We start from the raw sequence: 13,564 nt of genomic DNA, 5'->3' as shown, positions 1-13,564 counted from the left end.
GACTGTGAGCTGCTTGAGAGTAGGTACTGTCATTTGCCTTTCTTTCTATTCCCAGGGCTTAGTATTGTATCTGGCACATAGTAGGTACTTAATAAATGTTTATTTATTGACTGGTTATTGATTTTTTTTTACACTTGTTAATGTATGGCATTTTACTTTAAGATCTTTTATTTGATCCTGTGATTTTCTTAGAATTGGTTATTTTTGCTTAATTTCTTCAGGTAAGTCTGAACGCAGGTAGAAGAAAAAAAATCTTGCATAATATCTTTTTCCATTTTCATTGGTTTTGGCATTTCAGTTGATTTGGTTATTCTTAACATTTTTTAAATTATGCTCTTATTTACTTTGTTTATTTTAAAATTTTGGCTGATTTCAGTTTTCTACTGGATTTTTAGCCATTTCCTTTCAGTTTTGTGTTACCTACAAATTTTTTTTTTTGCACTTCACTTGTGTCTTTTTCTAGGTCATTTTATAAAATATTAAACAGTCCTGTTTGCAATTTATTTACTATCAGGACTGAATAATAACGATAATAATCAAGGGTTATCTGTGAAGTACAATAAATATGAAAATATAATAGTTTATAGAATCTGTCATTTCATTGTTATACTTTGATGTGTGGCATAAAAAAGTGTTCAAATCTACATACATCTAAACAAATATTTAGTAATGCATGTTTACCCTGAAACCATCCACAAGAGGGCCACCCAGTGTGTTGGAGGCCTTGTTCTAGATCTGTTGACATTATGTGGATATGAATAGAACATATAGGCTGCATATCTGTTGTTCCTTATTCTCCCTACTTTTGATCTTTCCACCTACTTTTCAGTCACACATTTCTTTGGCATCTTTTATGTCACCTTACAGCAGCCTATAGTACTTGCAAGTGTGACCTGAACCACATTAAGATGTCATTGGGAAATATTTAATAAAATAAAAATACATACTGTGTAGTGGCCCATTTGTATTTGAGTTTGACGTCACTGTTTTACATTGCTTCTAGTATGCTTTGTTGTTAAAATGCTATAGTCATTCATACAAGTCACATTATCTTTCCATTGAACTTTGAGTGACCTTAAACTTTACTCCTTTGGAGATTTTTGTATTCAATGAAATAAATATAGCCATATTTCAGATTGCTTTCCATAATTGGTGTACCAGTTCACAGCTCCACAAAGAATGCATTTGGATGCTTGACCTTCTACAACCCTTCCAACAATTTTTCATTTTCTTTTTTTTATTGTGGAGCCTGAGAGACATTTTAATTTGTATCCCTTTCATTAGTGATTTGGAATATTTTTATTATGGTTTTTGATGGTTTCTACACAAATATTTGCCCATATTTATCAGTGAACAAAGGTCTCACATTTAGAGATCTGTAAGTAACTTAATGTCTAAAACTGTATGATTGTTAACACTGTTTTCCCCTTTTCAGCTACTCTGCTTCCATCACTACAGAAATGGAATGTATTCTTCTAAGATAAAGGATATTTTACATTTTTCTTCATTTCAGTGGGTTACTGTGGCCAAAGAATTCATTGCCTAGTGGTCAGTGTACTATTAAGGAAGCTATCTAGGCTGGACCTCAGAAAGAAGATGGTTACCAGGGCCATAGAGTCTTTCCAGGACCTTCCAGAGTTTGTGCTGTGCTAACATAGCCTTCAGCAACCCAGGATTACTTCTATGCCATGATGAGGCATTAAAGTAAAGAATATTTGTCTAAAAAAAAGTAAAGGAGTCTTATAAAGAATAAAGACAATTTTAAATCATTTTCCTTTTACAGAATCAGTTTTTAAAAAGATGTCTTAATGTTAGGATCTTTTGGAACAAGGTAAAATACTTCTAATTTGTTTAATGAGAAAAAATATTCTTTGATTATTCAGTACAGGGAAGACCATTTGAAGTAAAAGAGATGTTTCTGGAAGACATTTTAAGAAGCACAGGATACACAAACAAAGAAATGTTAAAATACAAAAAGGAAAAACAGCGAGGTGAGTTTTTTTCTTACAAAGAATGTAAATGTGTTTACTGTTTGTTTTTTTTAACTACACATAACAGAGAGAGGTAAAGTTGAAATATTTTTCTTTTGTTTTTGTTTGTTATATAAATATTGATGTCACCTAATAACATAAGCCGAAAGCTTGCCCCCATGTGTCTAATAGCCTTCCTATATGGCTGCTGACTTGCTGGGTGACGTGAGAAATGGGGAAGGTTGACTGTACTTGGCAGGAAAAGAAATGTGAGCCAGAAACTAATTATTTTAGCTTGAAACTGATCTTGCTGGAAATAGGGAAGGTGTATGGAATGGTAACATCTCCTGCAGATTCTGGCTTTCCTGTTAAGATTTACCGTCCTAGAAATGATTATGTTATGTTCTCAGTCTCGGTTATGGTGAAATGAATAGTTTGAATTCAGTTATTTCTGAAGCTTCTTCATTCAAATCCTGTGATCTTATAAACATTTTGTCCTCAGTTTTGATATAGTTCTAATTAGGCTTAAAATTTTACCTTAGCTTCAGTTTTTAGAATTTGACATTTCTCTTGTTTAACTTCATTATTCACATTCATAGGAATTTTTTTGGAATGTTTTAAGTATTTTCATTTAAAATTCTAAATTTAGTACCCAGAAGTGAAAAGTAAACATTCAGTACATATAAGTGAAATAAAGTGATTGATTGTATATATAGTCATAAACCTACTGTTTACAATTTCAGTTCAACAAAATTTATTACGTTCTTTTATATACCAGATTCGTGCTATAAAATTTGTATATTTGCTTTAACAAAGTGATAATATAAACATTGTGTTTGACTCTTCCCCTTCTCATCTGTGGTTTCTCTCAGCTCATGGTTTTTTGTGGCTAATAGTATTTTGTTTTATATAATTGTAGTCAGTATGTATGTTGTGGATGTATTTTCTTTATGCTACATCATATTTTATAAGGTCTCCCATATTTCTTTGTGTTTTTCCCATTTGTTATTTTTTATGGTGCAATAGTATCCTATTACACAGTCACACTTTTTAGTATGTAATCCACTTCGTAATATCTGTGTGCTTATTTTGTATGCATTTGGTATTTATTTGTCTGTGAATAGATTGTATTCCTCTGGTTGAATATGGGGCAGCTAGGTAGTTCAGTGGATAAAGCACTGGGCTGGTAACCAAGAAGTCTCATCTCCCTGAGTTCAAATCTGGCCTCAGATACTTACTAGCTATGTAATCCTGGGCAAGTCACTTAACCTTGTTTGCCTCAGTTCCTCATCTGTCAAATGAACTGGAGAAGGAAATGACAAACCACTCTAGTATCTTTATCAAGAAAACCCTAAATGGGGTCATGAAGAGTCAGACATGATTGAGCAGTAACAACAACAAAAATTGAATATAAACTGTGTGAAGGCAGGGACTATCTTAACTTTTGTATTTGTATTTCCAGCATCTAGCACAGTGGCTGACATGAAGCAGATGCTTAATAAATACTTGCTGATTGAATTCTTGGGTTACCTCCAGTATTTTACTATCATGAATAAAACTGCTCTGAATATACTTTTACAAATAGCTCTTTTTTTTCTCTTTTTATACCATCTTCAGAATATAGTACTAATTGTAGTAACACCAAGTTAAAGGGCATGAAGTTTTGTGGCTCTTAATTGTATATTGCTATAATGTTACCAACAAAGATGTTACTATTTTGTGCCATTAATGTAATGGTCTACTTGTTTTACCACAGCCCTTCCAACTTTGAATTTTATTGCCTTTAAGTACCTTTGTAAATTTAGTGGATATATCTAGTAATTCAAAATTGTATACTTTTTCTGGTAAATTTTTTTGATAATTTGTGTTCCAAGAAATGCATGTTCATATCTTTTCATCACTTATCTATTGAGGAAAGAATTTGGTAGTATTTTTGAAAAATTCCTTTTGGAGTTTTTGCAGTACTTAGCATAGACACCTTATTAGTAGGCTGGATTGGCAAATAGTTTCAGATCTGAGAGCATCATTCATAGGAAAATGTTTCAATTTAAAATTCAAAATACAAAAATACATTTAAAATACATTTTCTGTTAAATATTTCCCAGTTACATGTAAAAAATTTTTTTAACATTTATTGTTAAAAGTTTTTGAGTTCCATATTCTCTCCCTCCCTCTTCTTTGGGCATAGTTCCAAATTTTTCTCCACAATTGTTGGACCAGTTCACAACTCCACCACAATTGCACCAGTTTTCCGATTTTTCCATATCCCCTCCAACATTTCTAATTTTCCTTTTATGAGTACATTTTAACATTTTAAATCCAGTTAATGACAAGAACTTTAAGGGGGAGGTATTAATATCTTAAGGCATAGCTTTTAATACCACTGCATTTATGTCATTTAATTTGATAAGTGGATAAATTTTTAAAGTTTTCCTTTTAAAAAATTGATGCATTTTTTAATAACACATTTATTTCCAAATGTACCTTCCTACCCATCAATTCTTCGCTTGTGACAGATTTAAGAAAAAAAAGGTCAGCCAACCAAGGTGGCCTTGTATAACACAGTGTGCATAGTATTTACTCACATCTTCAATAAAGGCTACAAGGTGCATCTTCTCAGTTTTTATCTGGTGTCAAACTTCATTTTCTTGTTCTTTCTGTTTACATTGTTGTAGTTGGGTTACTGTAGTTAGTGTGTTCTTGGTTCTATTTACTTCACTCTATCCTTTTGCAAATGTTTTTTCTGAACTCGTTTGTAGTTTCTTATAGCACAATAATATCCAATTATATTCATGTGCCACAATTTTAAAGAAATTAATTTTGAAAATCAAACAGAAGAGTATACTGACAAATAATCTTTCTCTCAAATGATTTAGAAGAGAAACAGCAAACTACTCTTACTGAATGGTACTCTGCTCAAGAGAATAGCATCAAACCTGAGTCTCAGAGGCAAAGAACTGTTCCAAATGTTACTGAAGAATATGATTTATTGGATGATGGGGGTGATGCTGTATTTAGTCAATTGGTAAGACTTTTACTGTCTCAACTGGAACTTTGAGTATTTTCATTCTTTTTCCTAAACATTAAGTTGTATTCTAATCATTGCTCATTATGAACTTAGAGGATGAATTCATTAGTTAAATGATGCTAAAATTTTTACTTTTTTAAAAAGTGTGTCTATATCAACTCTTAGAGAAAGGAAAATGTTTAAAATTCTACATCTTTGTGTAGTTGCTGTGATACTTGTTTCTATGAGGTATGGGTCATGATTTGAACATATTCAAAACCACAACATTTTGTTATATTTTGATGCCTTGTTGTGGTGTAGAGTTGACCCTGTATTCACAAAGACTGTGCCTGAAAAATACAAACCTGACAAGCGTTACAAGCTGAAAAGACTTTTAAGTATGACACGTTGCCAACTATTGTCTAAAGATTAGCTAAGCTCAATTTATTCATAATTCATAATCATCATCTGGTTGGCTGTCAACCAATGAATTTTTTTGGTCAGAGCACACGTTAAACTGTTTCCTAAAACATGGAAGTGTTGTGTTCTCTGTAGCTGGAGGAAATATGCATACCAATGAAATTTCAGATCAGTTGAAGTATTAAAGTATTTCAAAGTAATTTTTGATCATGTCATTGCAAGCTTACTAGTGCTGGAATTATATCTTCTTTATATGTCCAGAGGTAACATTGTGAATGCCTATTGTTAAGCTCGTGCAGAACATGTCATTGTCATCGTCATCATCATATTATTTATATTTATGTTTTATATTATTTTATAATATATTTATGATGATAATGCTGATTGCTAGAATATATATAGTGCTTTAAAGTTTTCTATGCACTTTATATATGTTATCTCATTTGATCTTCTCAGCAACCTTATGAGGTAGAAGCTATTATCATCTTTTATAGATGAAGAAACTTGGACTGAGAGAGGTTAAATTACTTGTCAAAGATCACACAGCTAGTTGGTGTTTGAGACAAGCTTCTAACTCAGGTCTTCCTGACTTATAGGTGCAACACTCCATCCACCATGTCACCTAGCTGCCTAGTCATAATGTGTTTGTCTTTACTTCACTGATAACTAAAGATTTTTTGAAGTAATGGTATTTATAGATTATCACATTCTTAGCAACCATCTCTTCAGACATTAGATTAATTTGAAAATTTCTGCATTTTTAGACTGAAAAAGATGTGAATTGCCTGGAACCGTGGCTAATAAAAGAAATGGATGCTTGTCTTTCTGACATATGGCTTCATAAAGATGTTGATGCGTTTGCTCAGGTGTTTCACCTTATTTTAACTGAAAATGTTAGCGGTAGGTTATATCTTTTAATAAATTGCTCAATACGTGTAATTATCTTGTAGAGGAAATTTAGGTTATATAGAAATTTATTCCCGAAGTTTTTCAGTTATTTTCAAAAAGTTGTTCATTACTAAAACATATGAGTGCCTAATCTGTAAGGCACTATGGAGGATACAAGGACAAATAAGGCATAGTCTCTGCCTTACGATCATAAGGTGATTTATGTTCAGTACTTTATTTTATATCTCTGAAACCACTTCTTTGTACTAATATATTGGAAAACATTTATGTACTAAATTACTAATTTAATAAATGATATTCTATAGTAAGACACTGAGGTATACTATATATGCATAATATATGGTGTTACCAATATTTCAATTCGTGCGGTATCCCCACATCATGTTTGTGGATAAGCACTAACAATTTATAATACCATCAGGATGCATTTTCAGGGGTATACAGGGCCATAGGCAATATTTGTAAAAATCTCATTTATCTTTGTTTTCTTCTACTTCCTGGTCCCTTTTTTCCATGTCTTATGAGACACAATTGCTCTCATGCTATCATCTTGGTGTTCTAGGTCCCATACAAGCCTAACCCCTGTTTTATATAATGTGCCCCATTTGTCAGAGTTGCATCTCTGTATACATTTAGGAAAGGGAGGTGTGTGTGCATGTGTGTGTGTGCATGCTCGTACATGTGTGTGTAACAAAAATACTCATTCCCAGATATTTTAGCTAAGTTTTATGCATGGTGGGAATGAATAAGCATCATCTTCCTTGAATATGTTTGTATTTTTTAGAAAGTTTATAAAACCAGATAAATCTTTAGTTAGTTGATTATATGGGAAAATTTGTGAGAAGAGAGTTTGTGAGAGCTTCCTGGTGCAATTTAAATAAAATAGCCTGTAGTTAAGTCTTAAAAGTTTATAAGTGCTTTTCATCTATTATCTCATTTGAACCTCCCAACCTCTCTTTGAAGTAGAAAGCACAATAGATCAGTGATCTGAGACTTAGGGATTTACCTAAAGCCACAGCTTGTAAGTGGCAATGTTGGAATTGAATTCAGGTTTTATAACTCTAATGGCTATACCAGGCTGCCCCTTGTTTATCCTGGGTCTTTGGTACCTTCCATTCAGGACAGGGAAGCAAGTAAGCTTTGTTCCTTTTTTTTTCATTATTAGGTCCCATTTCCTAAACAGGAAAATTTTCTTTTCTGGTATTGACAGAAAGGAGGGGAAGGGAACAGGGAAAATTCTGTAGGTATCTTCATTTTTCCCTTTGAATGTATATCTCACTCTGTGCATGTGATAATGATCATCTTTAGACTTTTGATGACCTATAATGTCTACATATAGCCACTTAAGACCATTTAAATCTGTAATTTTGTGCCTTTAGTTATACAGTTTCAAGGTTTAGACTATTTTTTTAGGAAAACATTTCCAGTGTTTTGTTTTTTGTTTTGTTTTGTTTTGTTTAGTTTAAACATACAAGGTATCCCAAAAGTCTTAGTGCATTGTAAAGTTTTAGTATCTTAAAATGGCCTTAAAATTTTTGACTGGGAAGTTTACATTAGTTTGATAGGTAATTGAAGTGTACTAGGTAAGGGTATTAGAAATAAAAGGAGTTTGCTGCATAGTGTCATAATACTTGACCTGTGAAGTACTAATTCTCTTTTACTAAAATGAAGATGCTACAAAATCAGATACTGTCTCTGTAGAGTTAACTTTTCTATGATTCAGGGAAAGCATTAGTTGTACTGGGTTATTTGTTTAAAATTAATATTGTTAACTGTGTGAGCTATCCATTAGGCCTAGAACTAACTTTACCACATAAAGCCATTTTTAATAAAATTTTTTGTAATGGGATTTTACACATATTAAATGACAACTATTACTAGACACATTGAATTAAAATAGTAAGGGCTAATATTTAGTTATTAAACTTTCTATGTAATGTTTTCAGGTTTACAAAACATTTTACATACATTATCAAATTTTTCCTCATTACAACTTTGTGGAATTACTAAGATGGGGCAGAAGGAACAACCTTCTGATAAGTTAAATAACATGCCATTGTCATGTATCTAATATACATCAAATTTAGGAACTCTTGTCTAAATATCCAGTGGTCAAGCACCACAATAGCTGAACCTCTACCAATCTTATAAAAATAAACATTATTCTAGTTGGCTTTTTTTTTTTAATTTTTGTTCCATTTTTAGGCAATTGGGGTTAAGTAACTTGCCCAGGGTCACACAGCTAGTAAGTGTCAAGTGTTTGGTCTGAGGCCAGATTTGAACTCGGGTCCTCTTGACTTCAGGGCTGGTACTCTATCCACTGTGCCACCTAGCTGCCCCTCTAGTTGACTTTTGAATTATATTTTATTTCTATTTCTACTTTTCTATAAATCCCCCTCCTCCCCACGTTTTATATTTTTTCCTAGTTTTTTTTTTCCTTTTGGTCAGAATACCTTCTTTCCGGAGGCATTTTTATTCTCCTTCCTTCTTTTTCCATAGACTTCTTTATTCTCCTTCTTGCTGTGCTCACCAAAGATTAAAGATGGGCTTAATGGAGACAAGTCACTTGAAAGAGAAGAGAAGTTGAAGTTGTTATTTTGTGTAATAGGGTGGGAACATGCAGTTTTATGGAAATTTGGGAATCACTGGGATCAACCATCTTGTTTTATTATATATACATAATGTTATATACGTTTTATACATTATATATGTTGTATATATGTGCTAAACTATATGTATAATATAATGTGTACAATATGATACATTATACATGTAGCATATGTATTTACATGTACATATTACACATGTGTACACAAATATGTTTACATGTATAATATAACACTACATTACAGTGTAACAATATTACATATTATATATGTATGTATAGGTATGTGAGTTCTTCATATACCTATATATATCATGTATACCAATACATATACACATGTATACATACATACATACATACATACATACACACAAATGTGTGTGTGTGTGTTTGTGTGTGTATTGTCATTCAGTATGTATTTGGAAATGATCAAATGATTTCCTAACAGATAATTCAGTCATAGGTATAAGTAGTAATATACATCAACTTTTATCAGTCTGTTTTGTTTTCTATAATAAATTCTTTTCAGAAATTACCCATTTAATTTTGATTTTTCAATAAGAGTAAATTATTTTGAGAAGCAATGATTTATTAAAGTCCCTGAGAAATGCATTGTAGAAAATTTTTAACTTATCAGAGTTTTCCTCACAGAGAGATTTTTATAGGAAATAACATTTTTACAAATGATGCAATTCTATTCAAATGACATGGGAAACTCATTTCATAGTTTATCATTTTTTATGAATAATACTTTGAATTAATAGATTTCTGAACCTGTCATCATTCACTGATAAAAATAAGTTTGCATTTTCCTGATCTTTGTATCCAGAGTCCTCTTTATAATTTATGTTATCATTTTGTGATCAAGAAGGAGTCTAGGCTGAGGAAAATAATTCATGTGACTTAGGAGATGATAACCTTTCAGTGTTAATTCCTTTTCAACAATGTTACCGATTTAAAATATTACTGTTCTTCATTTAAAAATTTAACTGTTACCTCTACTTGATCATTCTTTCATGTAGCAGAGTCCTTTCTCTAATTTTATCTGTGTCTAGGGTGAGATAAGAGCAAAGATCTTCATGGTTGACCTGCTTGAGACTGGGTTTTTATGAAGAAAAAAATACTGTTATAATACTCTCACTATATAATTATTTCAAGTTCTCATTTAAAAGTATGGCTAATATTTTTTAAAAATGTTTTTAGGTTTTTACATTTTTAGTAGCAGGTAAGCATCTAGTTTCTGGAATTGAAGGCATTTAAATATAACAGTTGAATAAAAACTTAAATTTGTAATATGTGATTTATTTCCTATGATAGTTTGAAAAATATTCTTATAAATATTGTTTTTATTACTTTCTTTTTTGTTAGTGGATTACAGACACAGCGAAACCAGTGCAACAGCACTAATGGTTGCTGCAGGAAGAGGTTTTTTGAGTCAAGTAGAACAGTTAATTAGTATGGGAGCCAATGTCCATAGCAAAGCATCAAATGGCTGGTAATTTTTTTAAACCTCAGTTATGTGTATTTTTATGTCTATTAATTTAATTGTACTTTTATACTAAAAGCTCCTTTCACCTGCATTTTGATAGATGAATAATAAACTATTGCATGTTTTTGGATGGTAATTTAAAGAAAAGTTCATCTTAGACTGAGTCTTTGAAATTTTGGCAGGATGGCTTTAGATTGGGCTAAACACTTTGGACAGACTGAGATTGTAGACCTTCTGGAGTCTTACAGGTAAGGTGATGTTTTTGCTTTAGAGATATTTCATACATATACACATGTATATATACATATACATATTTATTTCAGAGATTTTTGTTTTAAGATCATATACTATAATAAAATTGAGGCAAATGTCTATATAATAGAATATAATATTCTATTAAAGATGTTTTGTCATTTTTGTTGGAATGTAATGACACTAGATAACTAAGATTCAATAGGATTTGGCATAGTTTTATTAATAAACTGAAAAATCAGAAGAGTAGGGACCTTAAGTTTTTAATTGTAATGAAATGAATGGATGTTTTCATAATTTTTAAAACAATTTTATTACCATTTTAAAGTTTTTTAAAAAATAAATTCCCCTATCTTCACTTATTTTCCCCTAACACAAGAATTTTTTAATATTTTATTTTTTCCCAATTGCATGTAAAACAATTTTTAACATTCATTTTTTAAAAAACAAATTTTGAGTTCCAAATTCTCTTCCTCCCTCCCATCCCTTCCCCCACCATGGGGCAGTAAGCAATTTGATATAGGTTACACATGTACAATCATTTGAAACACATTTCCATATTAGTTATGTTGTGAAAGGAAACACAGACCAAAAGAAAACCCATGAAAAAATAAAGAGAAAAATAGTATGCTTTGATCTGCATTCAGACACCATCATTTCTTTTTCTAGAGGTGGATAATGTTTTTCATCATGAATCTTGCTGCTACTGTGTATAGTGTTCTCCTGGTTCTGCTCACTTCACTTTGCATCGGCTCATATAAGTCTTTTCAGGTTTTTAATATTTCTTAACACAATAATATTCCATCACAGTCATGTATCGCTTGTTCAGTTATTCCCCAACTGATGGACATTCCCTCAATTTCCAGTTCATTTCCACCACAAAAAAAGAGCTGCTATAAATATTTTTGTACGTATAGGCCCTTTTCCTTTTCCTTTTTTTTTTTTAATCTCTTTGGGATGCAGCCTTAGTAATGGTATTGCTGGGCCAATGGGTATGCACAGTTTTATTGCCCTTTGAGTGTAGTTCACAATGGTTGTTTTAGTTCACAACTCTACCAACAGTGCATGAGTATCCCAGTTTTCCCAAATCCCCTCCAACATTTTTCATTTTCCTTTTCTGTCATATTAGCCAGTCTTATAGGTGTGAGGTGGTACCTCAGAGTTGTTTTAATTTGCATTTCTCTCATCAGTAGTAATTTAGAGCATTTTTTCATGTGACTAGATGTAGCTTTGATTTTTTTCTGAAAACTGCTTGTTCATATCATTTAACCATTTATCAGTTGGGGAATGACTTGTATTCTTATAAATTTTACTCAATTCTCTATATATATGAGAAAAGAGGCCTTTATCAGAAACACTTGCTGTTAAAAAATTTTTCCCTCAGCTTTCTGCTTTCCTTCTAATCTTAGCTTCATTGGTTTGCTTGTGTAAAATATTTTTAATATAAAATAACCAAAATTATCCATTTTTTATCTTACAGTGCTCTTTCTCTTATTTGGTCATAAATTCTTCCCCTATCCATAGGTCTAACAGGTAAATTATTCCATGCTTTCCTAATTTATCCTTTATGTCTAAAAATCATGTGCTCATTTTGACCTTATCTTGATACATGATGTGAGATGTTGGTCTTTATCTAGTTACTGCCAAACTTTTCCAGTTTTCCTAACAGTTTTTGCCAAATAGTGAGTTCTTGTCCCAAAATCTTGGGTCTTTGGGTTTATCAAACACTAGATTACTATGGTCATTTATTACTGTGTATTGTGTGCCTAATCTATGCCACAGATCCACCACTCCATTTCTTAGCCAGTACCAGATTGTTTTGATGATTACCACTTTATACAGTTTGAGGTCTGATATGGCTCGGCCACCTTCCTTCACATTTTTTTTTCATTGATTCCATTAATATTCTTGATCTTTTGTTCTTCCAAATGAATTCTGTCAATATTGTTTCTAGCTCTATAAAATAATTTTTTGGTAGTTAGATTTGTATGACACTGAATAAGTAGATTAATTTAGGTAGAATTGTCATTTTTATTACATTGCCTTGGTCTACTAATATGCAATTAATATTTTTTAAATTGTTGGGATGTGACTTTATTTTTGTGAAAACTATTTTGTAATTATGGTCATATCATTCCTGGGTTTGTCTTGAAAGGTAGACTCCCAAGTATTTTATGTTGTCTACGGTTATTTTAAATGGAATATTCCTCTTTCTGTCTCTTGCTGCTGGGTTTTGTTGGTAATATGTAGAAATGCTAATGACTTATGTGGGTTTATTTTATATCCTTCAGCTTTGCTAAAGTTAATTATTTTAAGTAGTTTTTTAGTTGATCCTCTAGAATTCTCTAAATATACCCTCATATCATATGCAAGTAGTGATAATTTTCTTTCCTCATTGCCTATTCTAATTCTTTAAATTTCTTTTTTCTTCTCTTATTGCTGTAGCTAGCATTTTTAGTCCTATATTATATAATAGTGTTGATAATGGGCATCCTTGCTTCACCCCTGATGTTATTAGGAAGGCTACTAGCTTTGACAGATAACACTTGCTGATGGTTTTAGGAGGATACTACTTGTTATTTTAAGGAAAGCTCCATTTATATTTATGCTTTCTGGTGTTCTTAATAGGAATGGGTGTTGTATTTTGTCAAAAGCTTTTTGTATATATTGAAATAATTATATTATTGCTGTTGGTTTTGTTATTGATATGGTCAGTTATACTGATAGGTTTCCTAATGTTGAACCAGCCTTGCATTCCTGGTATAAATCCCACTTGGTCATAGTGTATGATTCTTATGATACATTGCTGTAATCTTCTTCCTAGTATTTTTAAATTTTTTTCATATCAATATTCATTAGAGAAATTGGTCTATAGTTTTCTTTCTGTTTTAACTCTTCCTGGTTTAGGTATC

General features: G+C 31.6%; 1 protein-coding gene across 1 annotated transcript in view; it reads left to right on the top strand.

Annotated features, from left to right (window-relative positions):
• The window catches only part of YTHDC2 (YTH domain containing 2), an 88,252-nt gene that overhangs the window by 22,027 nt on the left and 52,661 nt on the right, over nucleotides 1-13,564 (top strand). Inside the window, exons 8-12 of the mRNA XM_027869213.1 lie at nucleotides 1,884-1,991; nucleotides 4,847-4,995; nucleotides 6,162-6,297; nucleotides 10,280-10,406; nucleotides 10,583-10,648. Coding sequence (XP_027725014.1) covers nucleotides 1,884-1,991; nucleotides 4,847-4,995; nucleotides 6,162-6,297; nucleotides 10,280-10,406; nucleotides 10,583-10,648 — 586 coding nt within the window. The remainder of the gene's footprint in view (nucleotides 1-1,883; nucleotides 1,992-4,846; nucleotides 4,996-6,161; nucleotides 6,298-10,279; nucleotides 10,407-10,582; nucleotides 10,649-13,564) is intronic.

The sequence above is a fragment of the Vombatus ursinus genome, unplaced genomic scaffold (genome assembly GCF_900497805.2).
Source record: "Vombatus ursinus unplaced genomic scaffold, bare-nosed wombat genome assembly UNPS02014792.1, whole genome shotgun sequence".
NCBI lineage: Eukaryota > Metazoa > Chordata > Mammalia > Diprotodontia > Vombatidae > Vombatus > Vombatus ursinus.
The sequence above is the reverse complement of the archived record's forward strand: the minus strand, read 5'-3'. Positions and strand labels throughout refer to the sequence as shown.